The sequence below is a fragment of the Vanessa atalanta genome, chromosome 15, assembly GCF_905147765.1.
Source record: "Vanessa atalanta chromosome 15, ilVanAtal1.2, whole genome shotgun sequence".
Taxonomy (NCBI): Eukaryota; Metazoa; Arthropoda; class Insecta; order Lepidoptera; family Nymphalidae; genus Vanessa; species Vanessa atalanta.
In genome coordinates this window covers 4941994-4968140 of record NC_061885.1, presented here as the reverse complement: position 1 = coordinate 4968140, position 26147 = coordinate 4941994, and the positions used below count along the sequence as shown (strand labels likewise).

At 31.6% G+C, this 26147-nt stretch overlaps 1 protein-coding gene across 1 annotated transcript in view; it reads left to right on the top strand.

Annotated features, from left to right (window-relative positions):
- Positions 1-2049: 2049 nt before the first annotated feature.
- The window catches only part of LOC125069496 (heparan sulfate 2-O-sulfotransferase pipe), a 68447-nt gene continuing 44349 nt past the window's right edge, over positions 2050-26147 (top strand). Inside the window, exons 1-2 of the mRNA XM_047679010.1 lie at positions 2050-2168; positions 4029-4305. Coding sequence (XP_047534966.1) covers positions 4262-4305 — 44 coding nt within the window. The 5' untranslated portion in view covers positions 2050-2168; positions 4029-4261. The remainder of the gene's footprint in view (positions 2169-4028; positions 4306-26147) is intronic.

Here is a 26147-nt window from a genome sequence, read left to right as displayed (position 1 = left end):
AGGAGAAGTGCCCCCAAAATTTATCAAATTTAGAACGTGCTTTTCTGAATCGGGGAACAAAATTAGAAAAAGTAATTAGACTTTATTAGACAATTTATAAATTCCAATTAATAAAGGCCTACATCTTAATTTCAAGTTATACGTTTAGCTACAGTAGCGCCATCAAAGTGGTTTCAAATCTCGTTACAAGTTGGGAAACCTTGTTGCGGCACGAAATGTACAACTTCTTTTGCGAGGGTGCCGTTTTTTAAAATTTGAGTGTCGCCGGTCAATTGATGTGTAGACTCCAACTCCTTTATCCCTACACTCCACAGATGCTCGTGATAGACTCGAAGACGTCTAAGTAAAGTTTATTTGGCGCCTGCGATACTGGAAAGGCAATTGGCGAAAACGTAAATAATGGCCTTTACCAAACCACATGAGGGTTTAGAACATATTCAAAAAACGTACTTGCAGTGGAAAGGTTCTAACAATTGAGCAATTCAATTGCAATAATAAATATTGTAACTCTTAATTAGAAATATATCGATGAAAAATGTATATCGATCAAAAATACAACCATCTCAATCTGAGCTCTTAAAATTAGATGATTTTTCTTTTGTATGTACCAAAATTAATTTCCAAAATCCAGACTTTCTTTATTATTTCTATACAACCGTGTTTGAGTTGTCGAATTCCACACTAAAACCAAATTTCAACTGTTTTCGTTTAGGAGATCCTAGGAATTTTTATCGGATGTACGAAAATCTAAACTATAGAACTATCATTTAATTTAAAAATAAAATAAGATTACTCTTTAAGGTAATTCGAATTACTTCATCAAAATCATATATGGGATACTTCAGACTATAGCCTTTTCCAATCACAAGAGCATTTAGGCAAATAAATAATCGCGATATGATTTGTCACCTTGAATGTCTAATATATCTATTATGGTACCGCGAAAAATCAACGCTTCCATGTTGGCAAGTTGCTATCGGAACTTTGGAAATACATATAACGAAATGGGGACATATGTAAGTAGTTAAGTGTAACAGTTTCGTTTGATGACAAAAGCAAGAATAATAGCTAAAATGTATTATCATAACCTTTATTTATTAAGTTTAAACCAAAACTTATAGACGACAACTTGATATGACATGACACAAAAATCATAAATCTTATTTCAGGGTCTATTGAATCGCAATTTGATAAACGTAAGCATTTATTTAAATAATAATACATTTCAATAGTTAGCATACAGTTACGAATAAATAAAATGAAATTGTATGTAAACTGGTGCAACAAACGGTGTCTTAAACAATAACGAACGCAGTCCCGACTTCGTTAGCTGATATTTTTTGAATTAGCTTGCAATTGCGTGCACGGTATGATGCACCATGCAATGTTGTGTAGATATTTTTCTTCAGATAAACGAATCTGATATATATCATGAGAAAAATCGCATCGCATGATTATAATAACCATTCAAATTATTTTTACCACCACCTTATTATTATATAAATTACTTTTATGCATTTATAACAGTTTCTTTAAATTAAATTGGGTTAATACTTTATTGGTTTTACAGATACACAAAACAGATTAGCACTTTAACTTCTTGCTTGCGACAAAGCGATGAAATATATAGATATAGGTTGTAGTAGAGTTGAGCCTGTATCTAAACGTTAAAACTTAAAATTGTTACCTATAGTTACACATAAAATGTTATGTAGGTATTTAATTAAATATTAAAGAGTTTACTTAATGTAAAATAAACGCTATTAAAATTATTTTATTTTACCGTAGTGTAGATGTATATTTATATTATACAGTCTACTCTATACACAAATAATAATTAGTCTTTTAACGTGGCTTTTCTTATAAAATCTGTATATTTTTAGAGACATAGTTTTTAGAAGCATTTTTAATGTTACTTACTTTTTCCATATTAATGCAATATCATCGATGTAAAATCAAAAACGCAAAGAAAACATTTCACTGATCCTCTCTCCAATCGCCCTCTCAGTAGCAAATCGGTCGTCACAGCGACTCCAGTGTTCAGTAAAGCGCTCAAATAGCTGCACGCTTCCTAAGCTTAGCACGTTGTAACGATCGCGCGTGTAATCCGCAATAGCTAAAAATATTATCTAAAAAGTTTTTTTATTTTATTTTCTAATATTTTACTGGTGAGATAATTTACACTATTAAATATAATTTTAGGGTTTGTAATAAATTTGAACCAATAATATTAACATGTGATGTTTTTAGAAATACGACTAAAATATTTACTATTGTTAAATTTTAACTATACATATAATTTCTATAAATGCCTACAATATTTTAGAATAATTCTAATTAATTTTCTAGAAATAAAAAAATAGGGATGATATAAAAAATAAAATACGATTTGAAAATTGAAATTAACTACAAATTGTATTACTTTTTTATTATAAAATAAGTAACCTTGGTTTAAGCTAGTGCTATATATTATCATTTAATACAAAATAAATTAATTTAATGTGTGTATTATCAATGATAATTATAATAGATTTAATTTAAATTGTATGCATATTTTTTAACAGAATATCGCTCACAGAGATTTTATTAAATGAAATTGATCTGAGATAGATAAATGGGTAATTTTCTGTTTTGTTAAGAGTTTTGCAAGCTTTTACTTCGTTTTGCTAGACCAGTTTTTGGATCTATTACGAATCGACAAATAGGCGAGTAGTATTGTGACATTATGTTTTTATCAATTCAATTTTAAAAAGGTGGTATAATTTAATCCAAATAGCTCTAACTTTTGATTCAAAATAAAATGTTTTGTTACTAATATTCTGTTTCGTGTACATTGATCTTTTTATATTGATTTACATTTAAACATTGATAAAGAATGATTAAAAAGGTAACCATCAAGTGCGTGTAAAAAATAGCGTATATGTACTGCATTTATATTTGAGAGAAAAAAAGCAAAAAAGTAATTTATAACATTGTATTTGCTTACTACATTGTGACTTACATATATATATAGACAATATACGAATTAAAAAAAATATTTATAATATTTTTTTACCTTAGTGGTGGTAAACATAGAACTTTCTTGACTTATTGTTCATCAGGAAACAATTTTAGCTTTACAATAAAAGCAGTGATTTATTGTTAGATTTATATAACACTTATCCAATTAAGTCTTCTTCTACTTAAGTCGCAAAAAATATTAACAGGAATATATCAAAGACCAAATAGCAACATGTTTCGCTTGTTACTCGAATGTGTAGTCGTTAAATTTTGTGGTGCTAAGAACGCACTATCCCGGCGGATAGTTTAGTTGACCAAAGTGAGGAAAAGAATAAGAATAAATTATATTCAATTTTCATTAATTAAGAGACAAAGTTTGAAAAATAAACCGTGCAAAATGAAATTAAAATTACTTTAAAACTTACAACACCATATTTAGTTATTATTAAGGACAACTTACAAAACATATACCATATTATCGTTTTATAATATTTAATTTAGGTAGGAGGACTGGCAAATGGGCTACCTGTTGGTAAGTTGATTTCCGCCGCCCATAGATAACCATACATCGATAAGAAGTATTAATTATTCCTCATATCACTAATTTACCAGCACGCTTGGAAACTAAGATTTTGTGACCGGACTACAACAATACTGTTTGGCGATGGAACATAAACATACTACCGATACTAGTTTTTATATGACGGTTCTATTAACGCATTTAAAATAAATATACATTATAGCATAACTCTTGGCTTTAACAGCCTCTGTGAAGCTTAATAAAAGTTGGGAAAGTAAGACTATTTGATGAGCAGATACTATCAGTCGAATAGACAAAAATGAAAAAAATAAAATCCAAAGTACTCTACTTAACAGTAGAGTACATATCTATTATATGTGATTTAAATGTAATTCTTAGTTACTGATGATATGGTAAATTATATTTACAACACATAATATTTTATTTGTGTTGCTATAGTTATAGCCTTAGTTAGATACGTTTAAGTTAAAATATATATTTTTTTCAGAAGCTCCGGCTTAACCGACTGCATAAATATAACGTAACACTTCAATGATTGTTGAATGATTAATGAACTATTGTGAGTGGACTGTTTTATTGTGAAACACGAGCGGATGGACATACTTTTTGCGTATAAGTATATTGTGAATTGTGATTCCGAGCTCGCTGGAAACAAACACAAGTGAAAGTTGTAATTTTTTTTGTGGGACATTCGACAAAAGTGAAAATTCTCTAGAAACAATGGACCACATCTTTCGGCAACGTAGGATTAGCGTGCCTAAACGGTAAGCATTAAGAATTGATATTTCTCTAATTAGAAAATAATTCTGTGCGACCAACTGATTATTTTCAAATAATTAAAATAAACGTTAACTTTTTGGCTCAGTTAAAAAAAATAGACGGAAGTAAACTTTAATATGCTCCATTATAATTCAAACGATATATATAAGAAAATACAACAAAACACTTCTATGCGAAACTAAACCGCGGAGTAGAAATGCTTATTACTTATTTACATTTAAAAGCAAATAAATTGTTGCTAAGAAAAGAAATACAAACATACTACGAAACAGAGAAGCGTGCAGGGTAATTAAGGTCTACGTGAGCGCATCTGCTCAGATACCCTCTTTGTCGCGGAAACAGCCTGATTTCCACCCGGACGCGCACGACCTGAACGAAATGCAATTACCTTCGCTATAAACAAAATTAATATTGTCTCGGAAAACGTCTAATGATTTTTTTTATTAAAAATGTTTATTCATCATTATTTTTTCAATTAATTGTTAAAGTAATTAAAAATAAACTTTCTTACAAGGTATTTATATTATACTAGCTGAATCTGCGGCTTCGCCTGCTTAGGTTTCAGTTTGTAGCGAAAATGCTTCAAGAACTCTTATTTATACCTAACATTAGCCTGTCAAAGGGCAAAAAATAATAATAGTAAACTTGAGAAAATCGATTTAGGGGTTTTGACTTAAAAATGTAAAAATGTATTCATCGGAATTATGTTGTTATAGTCATTAGCCATAGGTAAATTTTCAAGATAAAATTAATCGCGGTTGTCATTCATATGAAAATCATAAAAACAATTTTTGCTCGCCCTTGTATTATTATGAAGTTCGACTTAGGTTAATATATCAATTATTAAAATTGAAATGTAATGAAATAAATAATTTAATTACAAAAAATAAATGCATCGCGATAGAAATTGATTTAGCATTAAAAACATAGATTTCCTTAAAGGTGAATGACACAGAAGCGATAGTTTTTTTTTGTGCAAGAAACTTGCGCATGATCATTGTTGTTGACAATGAAGAGTCACAACACAAGAGTTCCTACACACGACGGTTTTATTATTTATGTAAAGGCGAATCGAATTCATTGAAATGTATATCATTAGACGTGTTGATAATTCGGTCTAAAACTTTTTTTTAACAATATTACAAAATTTATTAGTAAGGAAATATTTTACTTTTTTAGTAACCATAATGTTAATGTTATTTAAGCACCAGTGAAAACTAAAGTTAGGTCCAAAGATTATATATATCTTGGTGGTTATTATTGGTAATTATTTGTTTCCCATTGACGTTTATTTCGAATTATTTATTTAGTTTATTTTTTCACATAAGAAACTGTGTGACATTGTGCAGTTAAGTTATAATTTTAATATTCTTGAACTTTAACACCTATTTATAGATTTTTATTAAAAGGTCATGTCCACAAGATTACCAGTTTTGTGTTCACATTTTACACTTTTGTTCGGATCCCATAAATATCGATAAAGTCCAACCACGCACAAACTAAGGACGAAACTTGCCGCAATGGAAGCTGATACACTATAATTTATTACTTGGAGACATGCCACTGAATATTAGAAAATATATTTTTAAATGTTTCTTAGTTTACAATACACGTACTTCTTTTTTCTTGAAATATATGCATCGCCAATATTTAGATATAGGAAAAAAAAGCGTAAATTTTAAAGAAGCTACTTCTTTAAAATTGTTTCAAATATAATTTGCAATTAAATATAATTAATGGTACTAGAAATATTATTAATAATATAAATATTCTTATACTAGATATAAGAGTAAAATATATTTGTACTAATACCAAGTTTCATATAAAATTGTATAGTTTTATAGTATATATAGTTATATAGTATGGAACTCAGGTAAGTAGCTACTTGGAATCACACTTTAGACATTATGAAACTAAGTACGTTATGTTCTTATTTATTTATTTTGTCATTAATAATCATGGTCTCATTTCGTGTTAGTGTCACAGAACTTCAAAAACCTTTTTCGAGTGTGAGAAATGCAATAATAAAATAATTATCTCATTTACAGTCTATTTATTCAGAGCGTCGTTATTAAGATAGATGGATGAAACTTTCTAGACATCATTTTCTCTAGATTCATTCACCGTGCTCCACATTTTTATCACTGAGCATAGTTTTTATGCTTATTTTTTTTCCAACGAATAAGAAATTACTACTGCACTAGCATTATGTTTTACTGTTATTCATAGTTAGAGTTAAACATTACAAATTCTTACTACTCATTCGGGTGCTAGATGAAAAATCAGATGATTTAATGAAATTAAAAAAAAAATGTGCGATGTGTATCCAAAAACTAAATCTTTTATTTTAGTTTGATATTATATTGTTAAATTTATTACATGCTTATGATTATATTTTATCGTAGAAGCTCTAGACTGGAGGAAATCTTTGAGGCATGATCTTTTACTTTTGTGAATTAATCACACGTATTTTCCGCAATTTCTTTATATATCGACAGTTAGTCTGCCAGCTACGCTTCACTTGTCCCCTCGCTGCGTGGCCAGCGTCTTCCAATAATTACCCTACTCGTCCACTTACCATCACTGTATGTAACTGTGATTGTGGCGCAATGATTACTATTGAACCTGACCTATAGATATTTACTGGATTAGACCTGATATATTATATTCATGTGTCTTATAGTTATTTTTAAGTGTCCTACCTACAAGCCAATTAAAATATTATTAAAAAATAATTTGTAGGTATGAACTCACATCATTTTAATCGCAATGTTATTGTTCTAAGCTGTGGAAAACTAGAAAAGTAACCTAGAAAGTTTATGATCTGATCCCATTTTATTGTAGTCATAACATTAACTGGTGTAATAGGCGGTTTAGTGAAGTGAGTGCGCTGGGATTGTAGTTGGATAGGAAATTGGGTATCAACAAACAGTTACATTATTTTGTTCTCGAGGTCAATACAGATTGATCTTTTTTTACCACGGAGACACCGTTCGATGTGTATTCTTGTCGCTTTGCTCATCGTAATTGTCACTGGTTATTTGTATAAAATCGGCTATTAGGTCGTCTCGATCGCGTCTTCATTTCGCAATCAATCGATAATTTTCGGTGTGATTAGCTTCGAACTGGTGAGAATAAATAATAACAGACTTACTTGCCAAAATGTCGCTACCGCATGTAAGTTTCCTCATGATATTTTATAGTGCTGAGTACGAGATAATCTTAATGGTGCTTGCCTGTATTTGAATCTGCGAACTTCGGTTAAGATTAACTATTTTATCCATTGGCCCATCTCGGCTCTATTATAAACACATAAATAATACTTAATAATGTAATAGCGTGTTTATTTTTATCCCATAGCATTGAAATATGGCTGTAGGATTTTTCATTTTGATATATCGGAAAAATTTTTGTAAGGGCTTCGATTCCATGACCAAAGAACTGACACATCACACACTACATATATAATAACTATGAATCACATGTAACATACACAAGGAAAGGTTTAAATTATTATTAATACAAAACATGTGTATAATTATCACTATTGAGTAATCGGTCTTGTTTAACTCGGGTCCTTCGGCATAGACCCTACATATACAGTAATCTAAGATAATGAGATTTAACCATAGACAGTTTTACTTTACGTGCCCTCCGAGGCACGGAGTGTATACACTTAAAATTCCAGACAGTCACTGGCTGTCACTGAAAATGTTTAATAGAAAAACCTAATAACTTATTATCGCCCTCCAGATCTGTGGCCTTACGTCTAGCCATAAATCAACGAGACAGTCGATCTATGTAATATTATACATTTTTTTTAATTAATGTAAAAAAAATAAAAAAATACTTACATAAAATAATAGTAGTACTAACAATCGCATATATACAGTGTACAAGTATCTCACTGCTAGGCAAAGACATCCATCATAAGTATTTTGACTTCACTTGTATGAACTTATTGAGGATATCAAAATCGAAAAATACACATTTAAAAAAGCGATATTCCTTTAGTATATTTATCTGAACGGAATAAATGTTTTTTAATATTATTTCAATTGATCTCGACGCGATGAAAGTTGCCTGTTCGTTTTCTATTAAGACGATATAACTTTCTACGTGTATTCACATTCGACCACGTTAATGACATGTACGGGATTCGAATATCATTGGGATGCGATACACGTTGACCCGTTAAGTCTGGCTTACTTGATACGTTCATCAAAATTTATGTAGACAGTTTGTTACATATTGACATATCTAACACTGGTACTTGTAGAATCCGATCTTATTTAAGTCATCAAATAAGAAAGTTGTATCAGTTGTCATCAGTTATTTCTCATACAGTGAATGAATGGCCGAGTATGGGACAATTCGAGTCCATGTTAATTCTCAGTAAACACAGTCATGCTTACTTGATTACAGACACGGTCTAAAATAGTCGGTACTCTATGTACCGCCGCCATTCGATGGCCGCCTTTATTGCGTTCCATTTATTTATATCATTCTATGTTTAAATTCGTAGCACGTATTTTTTAGTAAATTATTTTGATCAAGGAATAAAATTAAAGAATCTCTTAGAAATAAAAAAAATACATTCATCGTGACCTTAACAGGCTTAAGCAGAATTTTACGCCTGTAAAAAAGACTATTGTACAGAAAGTGGCGCGTGTAACTCAGAAGAATTATCAGCTAAAGTATCGAGATCTGGGGTAGGAATCGATTTTACGCGAAGGCGCGTTATCGATAACGGGTTCTTCTATTGAATCGGAAATAGATTTAAAGGTTTTATTCGTTTTGAGATTATCGCGGTCACAGTACGGAAAATAGAATCGAATTATTTGGTTAACTTACCGGTTGTTACCCTGAGCAACGATTCACGACGTGACAACTTTTTACTTGTCTAATTTGTTTTGTGATAAAATTTTAGACAAAACCACTTGTTATATCGGATATATTGTTATATTATGTGTATATTTCGAAACTTTAATGTTGATGGTTGTATATAAAATAATATTTACATTAGGGATTTAAATAAGTTATCTATTCCTACAAATCTAAATCAAGATCAAAATTTATTTCAAGTAACATTAAACTACAACAAACAATTTCAAACGATTGTTATTGATTATTCTTCGGTTTAAACATTTACATATAAATAGCGTGATATCTGATTCAGAAATGTCTATCGTCTTATGTAGAATCATAGAGATAATACTGTTGATTAGTAACGCCTACGCATTGACAGATCTCTGAGTTCTTTATTCGCTTAGCTTTTAGAACTCGTTACTAAGAGTAAATAACTATATAATACGCATAACATACAATAATTATATTATATGTCTACCTTACTGACAGAAATGAATTGTTCAAATTAATTTGTAAAATAATAATTAGGGTACTCCTTTATCGCCTTTGGGCCTCCACTCCTTTATTGCCCCAGGGTGTCCAGACTTTTATATTCGGTCCTGAATATACATACCATAAACCACGGTACAGCTATAAGTTTATTCAATATTTCATTTTATCAAAAACATATGTGCGACTTTTCTTTTAAAGCTTTGCTTTACTTCCAATGTTACGTGAAGGGTTTAGCATGCAGCCCTTCTCCAATTTGCATTTTCCAGTATCTGTTTGCGTAATTGATTATTATTTTATAAAATTGGTAGGCGGGCGGGCAAATATGTAATGGTAAGTGATTACCACCATACTTACACTTGCGGGAGCAAGTGTAAGTATGGTGGTAATCACTGATGGAGGGGTGAGGGATCACCCCGCAAACCTGACCACAACAATAATTTTTAAGAAATAAAAATCGGATTGACATATCCGTTTGGAGAACAATAGTCAATTGCAATAATAATTTAATTATACAGTCAGAAAGTGGGATCAATTTTTATTTTGACTTCGTTAAATTATAACGACGTTTAAAATGTCGCGAAAAATATTACGAGTGATAATCGTATCGGGCGCAGTAAATTGGCCTCAGGTGTGATATGAACATCGCAACGTCCGAACAGATTATATGTTAATCAGAGCGTAAGTAAACATGTTAAGTCATTTAGGTACTAAGTTAATGACGATTAAGAAACCGCTTGACAATAGTAGTATTATCAGTAAATTTCCTATTACGGTATTTTACCTTTATTTTATTTTTTGTTTTTATTTAATGTGCATTCATTTATTTGTTTTTCTTTAATGAGCATTAATTTTCGAATGTTTAATTATAATTTGATAATTATTTTTTTTTTCTTTGGATTGAGTCTTATAATATATTAAGTTTTTTATGAGAAATCTAATGATGAGTCGATGAATCTCTGATAGGCATTCATTAAAAACTGCGTAAAACATTGAGATTTCTAGAGAGATTGAGATATATATATATATATATATATATATATATATATATATATATATATATAGGTAAAGAAAAGTATCAATAAAGAAATTAATTGAAAATCGAATTGCATAACCCACATATAAGAACAGTGCAATACATTCCAAAGCGTATTGAATCATAATAGCTTTTTTACTTTTTTTAATGAAACTATAACGCTCTGTGTATTCTTGCAAGTAGAGATGTACCAGTTTTTAATCAAATTTTGTTTGTATTTGAGCGCCACATGCGTGTGTTTGAAAATGTAGTCACTATCTTATTAACTCTGTCTTACGGCTTTGAGGTCTTTTTATCTTGAATGAAGGCATTTGATTATATGATTTTTATCAAACCAATAAGTTTTATTTTTTATAAGACCAATAATATCAATTTACGTCAGCATTTCATTTTTTTAAAAGGACTAAGGTACTCTTTTATTGCCTTTTAAAATAACATTTAGTTTGTTTGTCAATAAATTTATGTATTTTGTTCATATATAAAATTATTTTGTTTAATGAGTATTTATTTAAGCATCAAATCAACATTAAGTTAAATGACTTCGATTTTTATTTAACACGGCAAACACGTAATAGTGTTTTTTTATATTCAGTACGTGACGAAGCACGTTGGATCTAGATTTGAATCCAAGACCCCATTGTATTTGGGCACGTATATTCATGGAATTTGGTTATTGCCAGTTACGACTCATGGATCGCATGAGCTTTAAAAAAGAAAGTGACAACGCTCTCCTTCTTTATTCCAAATTCCAGTTTTACCTTTACTATAGTGGCTAGGTTTATTTAAATGAAACTCATATCGTCAAATATTCGTAAACATAACTTTCCTACTGATATTTATTTTGGAAATAGTAAATTATTAAAATGATAGTCCCCTCAACGAGCAAAACCTATTTCACTTTTAAGCACGGTCACGAATTATTTTTTAAACGCATAATATTAGATTATGGAAACACACAGTGTCGGCTTTAGCTATTTATCATGGTAGAGTATACCTTTGTTTGCGGCGCCCATTTTTAATCATCATATTGGCACCACAGACTAAGCCTTGACTCCTATAATAATACGTATCTAAAACATAACTCTTTATTAGAAATAATTATTCATTCATTGCGATTTTGTCTCGTAGTTCCGTGTATTTCTTAAAATTCCTACAATTTATTGTCTTGATATTTTCATTCACATGACTACGCTTACCAGCCTAAATGCCTAAAGCGACGATGGCTCCCTTTTTAAATAATTAGGTGCAAATAAATGAAATTTACAACGAATATTATCTAATTCTTTTTAGGATTTTATATTTAGGCGTAAGATTACCTTGCTTAATGAAGTTGTCAAATACTCTGTATTTCTTTATTCAATTACTACTATATTATAGTAATAAAAAGGTAATTCTCTTTCAAAAACAATTTCTTCTAGATATTTTTTATTATCAAACGTGTACTCAGACTTATGCATATAAAGAGAAGCTGAGCACAAACAATTAAAAAACCACTAATAGTTTTACAAGATAAGTTATGAGAAGTGACAGGGTATTAAATGATCTTGTTTTATCTTACAGCTTCGGTTAATCTAATTACTAGTGCCTACGTGCTTAAACTATGTAACTTTTAATTAATATGTATACACATAAAAACAATTTCTGTATAGCCTTACTTTATTCAAAATTCAAAAGCTTTTGAATTTTGAATAAAGTAAGGTTTTGAAGTTCCAACATTATAAATATAATCCTTCATTATGTTATATTAAGGTATTTTTCTGTGATTTGATTTTCATTAGTGGTTAGATATAAGTTTGTGATACATTTTTAAAAATAAGAAAAACTAAGTACAAGCAATTAAGGCAATAATTTATGTTTAGAGGTGTATCATAAACAGAAATATAAGTTATAATTAACATTAATTTTTTTCTCGCTTAATAGCATTATTTGCACACTTTTAAAGGAAACGTAATGCGTATTAATATTTTATGAGCTGTGACCCAGAACTTGAGATTTCTAATCTAGCAGTTAACCAAGCAACAACGTATTGTATGGTAATAAATTGGAACCGTAAGAAAATACCAGCCATATTCACTTATCTGATCACAGTTAAAACGTTGCACCGTATTATGACGAACGAGACCACAGATAACTTAAAAATTGTAAGATATTTTAAGCCGAGACGAAGAAAGGACAAGATTGTGTGTACGATTGTTTTCTTTATGTTATCGGAAATATAAAATTATAAAATTTTGAATAATATTAAAAATGCAGCTTTGTTGTTCATTATACGTTTTAAATAGAATTTAATATAGACTCTACCGATATCATGATCCATATACAAGTGACAGTTAAATAAATCATTTTAATGTATGCTCGTTGGTTCCATGTATGAATACTTTTATACAGCCTGCTTGAGTAACGATGTTTAGATATGTAACATAATGTGTAAACACATCCATTGAGAGTATAGAAGCAGTGAAAGTGAAATGTGTATACATCAAAAGATGTTTACGAATGATAATCGCTGCCGCGTCAGCTCGACTGGCACTTAGACATTGAATGCCTCGATTGATAACTTGATGTCCAAATAACAAAGTGTTTGAAGCGGTATATTTATGTACGTGTACTTTGTTAACGAATATATTATGTAAAGATTTCTAACTAATCACCTGTTTTATATTTTAGTTTAAAAACCCCGCTATGATAACGTCCCATACATATAATGAATCGATATATAAATGTAATTAATTTGACTATGATATTTATAATTAACTATGTAACCGTTAGCTTCGCTGGGTGACCATTATAGTTAATTTATATTAAGTATAGTAATTTACGGTTTTTATAAAATGAATAATTGACATATTATCGTCTATCTGTTTGCCACATTTTTGTGATAAGCTACTTTCACATTTATTACATTATAACGATAGCAATATTATATTAATCTTGATTAATATTTACAGTTATTCATTGCCTTTTGGCCATATCATATTCACATATAATCTTTACATCTATACATGCAAAGAAGAAGAAAAATCATAGAGATTTTAATTTGGTGATTTTTCATTTGCGATAGGATTTCTTGGAGTTTTGATCAATTAAACCTTAACTTCGTCCAAAGGACAACAAAGTATTATTCGCACGAAGACGTGTCGCGCTGAAAAACTCTTATACATATATAACGTTTAACTGTCCGCCGACGAAACCGCAACGTTAAATACTTTAGCTTTAAAAACATGTCACGTAATAAAATAAGCGAAGTAATTCAAATAAAGGCTAATGAAGTGAAAAACGAGAAACTTGCATACATACAGATGCCAGTTGACCTCTTGCATATCAACGTGCTTATTTCTCCCATCTGTGCTAAGAACTCTAAATATTTATGCTGCAGTGAAGTGTAAATATTTTATAGTACTAAATTGGCTTTATTAGCTCCTAATGACGCTTGAAAATTTTAATTAGTCATATTAAAGCGTTACGTGCTCGGTTCTTACCTCAAACATTAGTACGTAACGGTTATTAAAAGGAGGTTTTATCTCAGTAATTTATGTAATGTTTTGACGGCACCCGGCGCAACTATTTAGTTTCGCGAATAGAAGTTTAGTACGAGGCTCCATGTCACTGTCAGGTAACAAAAAACTAATGGATTCTCATCGAGCTGAGATGTTTTTCTCACTGTTTGATGACTTATCAAAGCGTTGTATTTAGTTTTTGTCTTCCTTACATAATTTTAAACAGATGCTTAACAGTTTCTTGTTATTTTTTTACGGTAATGATAATTAAAATGTATTTTATGTACCAATTTTAATGATGTATTTAATTGATCTTATCTTTGTATTTTTGTTTTTGTTTAGGGAGACTTTATGTGATTTTTATTAACGTCGTTTCATCATTATTCGCTTACTTTTATAGAGTATATTTGGGATCAGTGCAGAGTATTTATAAACAATGCAAAATATTTTGTTAGACTTTTACACGACCCTCGGTTTGACATGCGATGATTCTATTCTTCTCTGCCGGCAACCTGACATTGACGTTTATTATATTTTGTTGTTTTATTAATTGATTTCTACCTACTCTTAAATATGTCAGTTTAGAATAGGACTTAAAATAATTTATCTTAAAACAATGTTTATTTTATAATGATACAGGAGAATTGACATTCACAATTGATTAGCACTTGACATAAGGACTTACGATATGCATAAATTACCGAATTACTTAATAGACACCCCGATAAAATAAAATATAAAATTTCAGATTACTCGAGCAATGTGCGAGTGACATGAGTAAGCAACATGAATGCTTATCGCAATAAGACCGTCGCCTGCGCTTGATATTTAAATAAATTCAGCCTTTGCTCTTTTTTTGCTGCTAAATCTATGTAGTAAAATATGTCGATATGTCTTCGTATCGTAATAAGAGATTAACATAATACCTACCTTAAACTGAACGTTTTATTTTAGTACTGATTAATGATTTAATAGAGATTGATGGAGCTAGCTGATACTAAATACTAATGTTACAAATGGACAACGTCATACGAGCCGCGTTATGCTAACGGGCTGTCAACCGCGGTCGTAGCTAATACATCCTCTTAAGCTCGTAATTACATGGGCTTAGTCAGTATTCTGTATCATAACGCAGCGACACAATAAGGACTTTATGTTCGCGGTGAATTGCGGTGAACGTTTGATGTTTTGCGGTAAACTTTATGCTATAACCTAAAACATTGATAGTGGCGCTAATGTTTCGAGGTTATATTTCCGAAATGGTGCTAATTTTTGAAAATCAATAAGCAGTGTAGGTATCGCTTCTATATTCAATAAAGATTTTTGATTTTAACTTTGAATAAGGATCGCAATCTGATGAGAAGTTTTAATGAAAAGTGAACATGTTTCCATTTTCATATGAGTCATACGTTCGTGTTCATTTTAATGCATACATATTATATACCGTTTGTGTACGCATACGTTGGTCATATTTCAATTAAAAGCATGTTTTATAATACTGCAGTTATATCATCGTATTTTATTATACTTTAACTGTTGATTAAACTTTCACATTAAATACATAATTGAGAATGTTTCTAAAATCTTAATTTTTTTTTACTTTAAGCAAACAAGCTTTCTCAATTTGTTACATCCAAAAGCCTTTAAAGTAATAAAGTTAAGCTTTATCTCGCGTAAATAAAAATAAAATGAGCGTCTTATGAGGGTTCTTTGGTACAAAAAAAAACCTACAATAATACAATAGGTATAGGTCATTTATTTTTATTCTATATAATCGAAAAGTTTTACCAAAAAAAATTTTAAAGAATAATCTTGAACGTTTAGGTTTTATATAATTAAAAGACTACACTGTATAGTTTAGTTTATTTAAAATTTAAATTATACTTTAAAAACCTAATGACATATATTATTTTTTGTTAGAGCTTTCGTAATATGTATTTAATCCCAATAACATTCTCCACTGCAAAGCCGGCCACCATCGAGTCCCAGTTAAGCGGATCTGAGCGATTGCAGTTGAAAATAGCGGCGCTGAGAACGGCCCAGACCCCGAAGTGCCGTCGAGACAGACGGCCGAGCCCTGGACCCGCAGTGACTGCGGTGACATGTTTAATCCGCGATCTGGTATCTCCGAAGAACAAGACGTCGCACTCACCCCAATCAGACCCTGGCCCGTCGGTTTCATCGAACCGACAGGCGCAGTCAATGAGGGAATTCCTGATGGTCAACGACCCGGGAAAGCCCAAAACAACACGCGCCCATCTAACAAGGGCCGATAAGGGTCAAGTAATACCACCAAATTTGAGACCAGCGTCAAACCCTCGAGACCATGCAGTGAATGCTTTCCTAGAGTTCCGGGCTATTGTGACGGCCACCCGTGAGGTCCACTTAGCCACCTGCAAATAGATCATGCAGACCTACCGACGCGGTAACGAAAAGCTGCTGGAGGTGGAGCTTGAAGAAGCCGAGGCGGCCCTATACAACAACGACACATCCTAAGTTATTAAAGGGAAAATGTCGGGGCGGTACATGGCTGCTTACAGCGCTGCAGAAGGATTCGTGGGCCTGGTTGAAGATGAGGGGCGAAAAGACGCATTCCCTAGGTTCTTCACACCAACAGATGATCCAGTGGTAGTAGTGGCCAGATGCACGAGAGTAATGCTAGACGACAGTTGGGAACTACTACAGATATCGTGGATAAACGGGGTACCAGGATGCGGAAAGACGACTCACATTGTCAGGAATTTCGATGAGGACAAAGAAGTGGTAGTCACCTCCACAATCGAAGCCGTCAAAGACCTGAAAGAACAACTTACACACCGATTTGGCGAAAAAGCTAAATCATGGGTACGAACTATGGCATCCAGCACGGATGCCATAGTTGAACGGGTTCAAAGAGAGCATAAAATGTAACCGTCTTACGATCGACGAAGCCCTCATGAACCACTTCTGAGCCATAGTAATGGCGGCACAGCTGTCCGGAGCTAACGAGGTGGTCCACATCGGAGATATCAACCAGTTGCCTTATATCGACAGAGAAAATCTGTTCGAAATGAGGTACTGCCGACCAAGCCTGACAACAAACATCACCCGTGAGTTATCCTGTACGCACCGAAACCCCCTGGACGTCGCATACGCCATTAGCGAGGTCTACCGTAACATCTACTCTGCAAGCCCCATCGTCCACTCCCTCAAAATGGAGAGATTCATTGACGCCAACATACCATCCGACCAAACCAAAACCCTATATTTGGCCCATACGCAGGAGGAAAAGAAACTCCTGATGGACCAGGGATACGGAAAAGGTGAAGGGTCAAGCGTCATGACCATCCACGAATCTCAGGGACAGACCTACGGCGACGTTATCATAGTCCAGTCGAAGACTGTAAGGCTCCGTATACACGAAAGTGTTCCTCACGCAGTTGTGGCAATCACTAGACACACTAACACCTGTGTCTATTACACGGACGATGGTAGCGACGCTATCGGCAGATTCATCGGCCGAGCGGCGGGTGTTTCAGAAAAGACCATCCTAGGCACATCCTTAAGACATCTATACATAAACGCGACATCAGAGTCGCCGAGGCTGTGCTCTCTCTGATCGAGCACGGAGCAGGGCCCGCTGGATTGCAGTAATTCGGATAAAAAAAACTACTATATCCAGTATTATATTATATTATATTATATATTACCATATATTATTTATATTTTTTTTTAAACTGAAAAGAAAAAAGAAATGTCAGTGTGGGACACGTCTTCCAAGAAGACGACAAGCTCGCGAAGTCCAGCGAAGATCTGCTGATGTTTAGTAAAAATATAAAATAACGCCACAATTTATAAAAATTAAATGTAAAAAAAGGCACGGGCAACTGTGAGCCCGTGGATGTTGAATATTAAATAAAAAAAAAAATATATGTATTTAAAGAAAAACACGCTAACGCTTCTTAATCGGCCAACATCTGCCAGCTAACAGAGAAATGGTATATTTTCATAAAGGAGAACATTTAAAATCCTTATTCAAAGGTGAAAACTTAATTTAAAATAAACCTGATCTGTTGAAAAAAATGTGTAACAGTTTAAAAGGTTTTTGTAAACAAAAGAATAAATAATGAGAACAGAACAGTTGTTATACAGTGCGGCAGTACCTAAAGCTATCTGAACGATCTGTTTTGATTAGATTCTTATTGAGTGTTAATTGGTTAATACTCTGCCCTAGGCACAGCTGAGCGCTACGCGAGAATGATTAAATATTCATTAAGAGCGCTACCAAAAAAACTGTTACGGGATTAGATTCGCATTCATGATATGAAATAGACCAATTAACACCATTGAAATACTTTAGCCAAACAACGGAACATTTAAACATTTTTTTTTTCCTAATGTTACTTTTTTGTAATTTTGCGAAATACCTTGTGCTTCTAATAAATAAAAAAAGAATCTCAAGTCAAAAGTTATTATTTAATATTACGGTTATGAGCTATTTAGGAGTATTGATTTATTTTTACGTAAAGAATAAAGTTTAAGCTTACGTTTAAAGTTTTATCTCTCGATGATCTGCTTTCTTGATTGTATCTATTATAAAATGTACCAGGAAGCATTTCACAACCATTTTGATTAAAGGTACATGAGCCGAATCATATAACCGAAATAAAATTTTAGGCTATTTAAATGTCTAATTATTAATAAATTATTGTAAAATATTTTCTCGTTTTCTTGAGAAACTAGAATCGGTTTAGTACAAAAATAAAATAAAACGAAACCATTCTTTCATTACGACCTACTCGTATTTGTTCATGACAACGAGGCATGGTTCCAGTGATCGTAATTCAAGATGCACATTGTTTTTTATTTATTTCACAAATGCGGGACGAGCGAATAAGCAACCTGATGTTATGTGCTCACTTTGTCCGCAGACACTGATACTTTAAAAAGTATAAACCATTTCATGCACTGTTAATGAGCCGCCAACCACGGGATCTAAGATGATATGTCCCTCGTGTCTGTAATTTCACTCGCTCACTCACCCTTCAAACCGGAACGGCAATACAAAGTATTAATGTTTAATTGTACATAATTAATACTTTACATTAGACTAATAATGTTTTACATAAAAGGTTGTATTTATGTTTTCGAATTCATGCAAAAACTACTAATCCGATTGATATGGATCTTATAAATCGGGACGGTAATTTTGGTAATAAGACGTGGGATGAGCATATAAATGTATTAGCATAATCTACAGGCGGAAGGATCTTTATAATTATTAGGTTAAAGTAACAAGTCAGATCCTTGCTGGTTCTATTTGGTGGAATGTATAGTCTTAACAAGCGATCTTTATATTTAATTAATTCAAAACGAATACAAAAGTGTTATACAAATTTAAAGTTATTTTAAGTACAAAAATATACGAGTATATACAACGAGTCCATTAAAATTATCATCAACCCGAATTAAATTTGAATAAGACCGTCCATTAACGTAACTCGCAAAACAGATCTTTAGTAGGTCAAAATGAAAAAAATAGTTTTAAAGGTAAGCTAAGTTTAGAACATATTATAAACCAATTTACTAGTGATTTAGTTAACGGAAACATATTTGACTGTAATTTTAAATTTATTATAACAAATCGAGTAAAAAATGTTTGTTTGAATACGAAAGCGTGCACGTAATTGGTTGAAATAGCATTTTAACTATGTGACGTACTTATTCTGTCACTATCAGTCTGGGAATACGTTCAAAACTGTAGGAAAACGCGAATATATTTAAATATTTCATTTATTTAATTCTATGTAAATTGTTCTATACTAAATAATTTTATATTTATTTTAGAAAATCTTCCGAAAACGATGCGTTATTTCTTATGATATTAAAATATTTAGTATTATTTTAGGTAGTTTGTTTATTAATATTAATTATTCAATTCGTTTAACTGAGGAAACGATTTGGGTAAAAAAATATTTGATTAATATACTAGATTAAAATTAAATATTTTAGTTCTTAGGAATGTATGTTCATTACATTATAAAAAATGGTGGAGAGGTGAGCTTAAATTTATTAATTGAATATAATATATAAGCATTATACCTTCAGTAAACAGGATTATATATGACAAACGTTTCTTTCAAAATATTTCATTTTATCGATCAATAAACAAATAACTTTTTTTGCTTCACATATTTTTTTCTGTTCTATAAATTAAAATATTGTCCTCCCATGCGGACCCCATTAGACATTTATTAGATGTCTGCTTTAGAATGTACGTTGAGAGGTATATTATATTTTAAATATAGTATATACGGTTATACATTACATTGTATAGACGGTTAAGTCTTACGATATTAACACCAACACGTTTATTGTGCTGGTTTTAAAAACATGTCATGTTGTATCATGTTTGCTTTAAAATTTTTTGTCGTATTTTTAGTTATTATTAGTATTAGTGTTTTATTCTTGCTATCGTATTTAGCATTAGCAGCCTGTAAATTTTCCCACTGCTGGGCTAAAGGCCTCCTCTCCCTTTGAGGAGAAGGTTTGGAGCATATTCCACCAAGCTGCTCCAATGCGGGTTGGCGGAATACACATGTGGGAGAATCTCGTTGAAATTAGACTCATGCAGGTTTCCTCACGATGTTTTCCTTCACCGCCGAGCACGAGATGAATTATAAACACAAATTAAGCACATGAAAATTCAGTGGTGCCTGCCTGGGTTTGAACCCGAAAACATCAGTTAAGATGCACGCGAATGCAAATAATAACAATTTAGATTATTTTTGTTGGTTTTCCTTGGTACGTTATATATAATCCGACACAACCATCTTGAGTAGCGTGGGTGCAGAAGAGCAAAATTATAAATAATAATCAAATTTTACAGTACAGTAAGAACAGTCCATTCAAGATACGTTGCATTACAGTTCAGCGTCTTTAATAAATTAATGTTTTGCAAATTCAATCTAAAACAATAGACTGAAGGATATTCCCATCACAGTTTGCAAGTAGATATTTATCTCGAATAGACTTCATGGACATATGCCACCTTTGTGTTCAGTTTGACTTAAAAGAAAAAAGAACAGAGAAATCGTATTTGAATGTTTATTTCAGTCGTATAAAAGTCATTCTGTCTTTCTGTGCGGCGAAGCATGCGATTTCATCGCGAATTCTTTTCTTTTGAGCGAAGTGTGTGCGAGTGGAACGGACGGATGCTGCGTTACAATAGAGATCTATTGTTCGAAATTATTATTACGTCACTGTCAACTAGATGCACCTAATTGAATTTATAGTCCGAGGTTCATATTGTATAAGATTTATTGTTTTATGTGAGATACATATTGAGTTTAATTAATTATGTCCTTATTGTTGTCATTATTACACTTATAAACCATAAATATATATTTTTCAAAATACCATTGAAGTTCAATTATGTTCTCTAAGGTTTTTTTTTAATGTTTATTTTGCTTACGTGTATGTTTCTATTATACTTAATTATAAACGCTATTCCAAAGTACAAACGTAACTACTCTTAACTTTGAAACAAATATTTTAAATTTTAATTAACTCTATGACCAAATTTCTAATTCTCTTTGTATTTAAATTGTTAAGATAACTATTTCGAATGAGGTAGTTTCAATTGAAAGTAGCTGTTTCATTTAAGTAATGAAAAATAATTTGTAAATGTTTTAACCTATTCAACACAAGGCTACATAAGAGAACGCATGGGGAAAAGTAAGATATATAAAACCGATTTCAAACGATAAAAAAACTTGATTGAACAACGTTGATTACAAACTTAGTAGTAACTTTCATAAACACTTTAATAGTTATCTCACATTACGAACATACTTTGAGTGAAGATGATGTCATGCAATTTATCTAACTTCTCATCTTGCTCGTTGGAAAGTAAAAGTATTTAGATTGGACAGTGTAAATTTACAGTAGAATGGATTATAAGGCTTTGGCCAAATCCCACGCTTCATCACAGAAAGTGAGAGGATGAGTTTGGGTTGTAAAGGTTGTGACACATTGCATCTTTTATGAGCAACAACAAGAATGTGTCAATTAACGGTTAAAAAACTGACAAACAGTACGAAATATGAAAATCATGAGCATCGTGTTATATTACAATTACAGATATAAAAAGTACATCTTACATTTATTAAATACATTTTAGGAACATTACCGTTACCATTAAATGTAATCTAATGTTCGAATTATTTAAAAAAAGAAATATATATAATAATTATTAGTTTAAAATGTGTCTTATTTTTTAAATAGAGATTACGCTGAGTGTATAATTTGCTTAAATAATTAAATGACCGCGGGTCGGAAATAAAAGTTCTATGCAAAGCGTTAGAAAGTAATCTGATTATGCAACATGATCTAGGCTAACTAATATTGGTGGATTATAAATAAAAAGTTACGACTCTATCCGGTCACGAGACTTTTCTTGGTATTGATGAAATAAACACTTCCTTAATGTTTGGAATAATATTTGTTGCATATTATTCGTGATATTTTTGCTCACTTGTTAAATCTAGACCAAGTTAATTTTAGATATCATCTCGCATAAAGTTCATTAGTTATTGTTATATACTTTTAACGAACACCATTCATCTGTATAAAGCCATCATTATATTTATCTATTAAAACGAAAAAGTAAAGAAAACTAACAGCTAGTAGCCCTTTGAGGAATAGATTTGGAGATTATTCAACCAATCTGCTTTCATGTCGGTGGATATACATACATGTGGCAGAATTTCCTTGAATGCAGCTTTCATCATGATGTTTTTCTTCACCCTCTGTGGTGAATTCGAGATGAATTATAAACATTATGCATATGCAAATCCAGTGGTGCTTGCATGGGGTTGAACATGCAATAATCGGATCGCTATACTGGCCTGGGTTTACTTCATCATCATCATGATCAGCCTATATTAGTTCACTGCTGGACATAAGCGTCCCCCAAGGCGCGTAACTGAGCCCGATCTTCGGCCCTTCTCATCCATATTCTATCAGCCACCTTCCGTATATCGTCGCTCTACCGTGCCACAAGGCGTCCTACACTACGCTTGCCGATTTGCGGTCTACACTCTAGAACCTTACCTATTAGTCAATATTTATTATACAATTTTAAATATCATCGAGGGATACATCATCCCTTGTAGCTGTAATTGTTCTCGCCCACTGTATTCAACAGCCTACCCACCGATCATTGTTATTTAAATATTTACGAAACCTCATCCTTTATTTTTGTTGGTCGGTGTGAGCCAAAGCAATGCATTGTATACTTTAGTTTTAAATACAAAAATATAAATATAGTACCGGTTTCTCATGGGTACAATTACGGGTTGTAGCTTATAATATATTTAAGTAATGAGACCTTAAAACTCTATTAAGCAATAGACGATCTATGTATCCGCCCGTTGCATATCTTACCGGAACGACATTTCTATACATACATTATATAAAACAATATTACTAGTTTTAATTTATTAAATTTATTAATATTTGTTTTTTCTATGATAAAATTCCGCAGATATTTTTAATTTTGCTCATCCATAAATTTGGAACATTTGTGTAAAAACATTGTTAAATAATCTACTCAACATAGGATCATATAGATGATAATCCGTGGAATTAGCACTTTTGACTTTCAGGCAGGATAAACTGTTTTGACATAACATTTTATTTCAAATTTTGGAAAAGAGTAAAAATACAGTGGATATTTCTACTCGGTTCTTCTTAGTAGAATGTACACTCCGAACTGCTGGTAGCTTTAGATTTATAACAATTCTCTAAAATCCTTGCAAACCCTACTTGAATAACATATATTTTAATTTGATTTGATCTATTTTGTAGAAAGTTGAAGTCAGAGTAAAATTAAAATTATATACAATGAAAGTTTGATATGCATTTATTCAGTTATTTATTAGTTCAACAATTTCGTTTGTTATAACAATAAAACAGGATAGTAATTAAAAAATATATATAAATAAAATACAATGTAGGAGTTGGTTTAGAGAGCTCTTATACGCTTAACGTGATACTCTCACCGGTTTTTGCTTTTTATTCTTTGTACATAATATACAAGGAATGTAATGTATACATGTTTATTTATGTTTTTTTATTAGTAATATCTTTATTTGTCTTTGCATACTGTATAAAAAATAAAGTATACTCATATCATCATTTTCCACAAATATGCTAGGTTCGTACATCATTTTCCACAAATATGCTAGGTCTTTTAAGATTGTTACTATTATTTACGCATAGAAATTAATTTACTATTTTTTAAATGAAGCTATGAATAAAACATAGCGTGTTTATGAAAGCTAATTAATCATTATCATATGAATTTAGACGTTAAAAACGACTACTCATCAAATGTCTACCGTCAAACATTCCGTTCCGGTTTGATGAACGAGTGAGTCAGTGTCATTACAGAAAAAAGGGATATAATATCTTAGTTACTATTTTGGGCTCCTTGAAGGTATACTTAAAGGATTATATTTCTTACAGAGCCATTGTTTACAAGCATAGGTGACCGCATGCTATCAGGTAGTTAGTGACCTGATTGTATTACTTAAACAATAATAATATAGCTGGGGCATGTTGCGGTTATATATCATATATCAGAGACTAGATCTTTTTATAACTCGTAGAAACAAATTGTACGTGTGCGCAAATTAATGAAACGATCAATAATTACAAGGCTCAGAGGCAGCGAAATGACCGCTTGTATATCGCGGTTTTAAATCATGCTGTGTAAATTGTTCGCAGTAAAGTTTATTTTGCTCGATAAATTCAAGATTATTTAAATAGGATTAGGTAAATGTATCGTTTTGTTTTAATTGACAAACTGCGATTGAAGTAACAAATCGTAAATTTTCTCTTCAATTAAGGATAAGAATGCGGAGCTTAACCACCACGTTTCGCCGATTCGGCATTTCATGAATAATGTTTGCCTTTTGTAGAATAGTGCAATATTTATTATGACCAAAAAATTTTTAAAACATAAGACGTACTAAGTCGAATGTAAATTTAAAGAATAGGGGTTATTAGGATGTTTATGTTGAAATTTGATATCTGCCCAAGGAATCGTTATTCAAATCATCACTAGACAGAATCAAAATTCAAAGGTAATTTTTTTTAAAGTTACATAAATGCTAACTATGGTAACTAAAATTATTCATTTGTAATAATTATGAATGTGGAATGTCCGTATACATACCTCAGATTTATATATGTACATTTTTCTTTTAAACAATTAAATTAAACATTTCCTGTAGATGTATGCAGATGAGTCGGTAGTTTATCTGATGGTAAATAGTCACCTCTGTCAATGGACCTTGTCGTTGTAAGAGCTACTAGTTATACAAGCGCTCTCACTCGTGGGACCTAGTTGTTTGTTCCTCATCTCCGTAAACACCGGTTCGCTCACCCTTTCCTTTAGAACAAATTACTACAAAACAATGATGATAAGTTGTGAAGTAGTTCCAATTTAATAGTTACTTTGTTATTTATTGAAAGAACGTTGAATGAGTAATACTAAGAAGAATCTGTATCGATTAAACGAGTTTAAAGTTACCAGTTAATTGATGATTATACAATCATGTACGTAAATAATAAAATTAATAGTATAATAAAATAGTGCCGATCAAAAAACTTACTAAAAATTTGACTTCATCATTTCACTTGGGCTTAAGGGCTTCATGCATGTCCGTCCGGTACCATCCACTCATCAGATATTCCAAAGCAATACTTAGTACTGTTGTGTTCCGGTTGGAAGGGTGAGTAGTTCTCATGGTTGGTAGCGCATATATATAATGTTTATAGGCGGTGGTGACCACGTAACATCATTTGCACGTCCTTCTATGCATATCACTTTTTCCGTTTTTCGTGTTAATGCTGGTTGTTCAATAAGTCTTGCCGTACCATTTTTTTG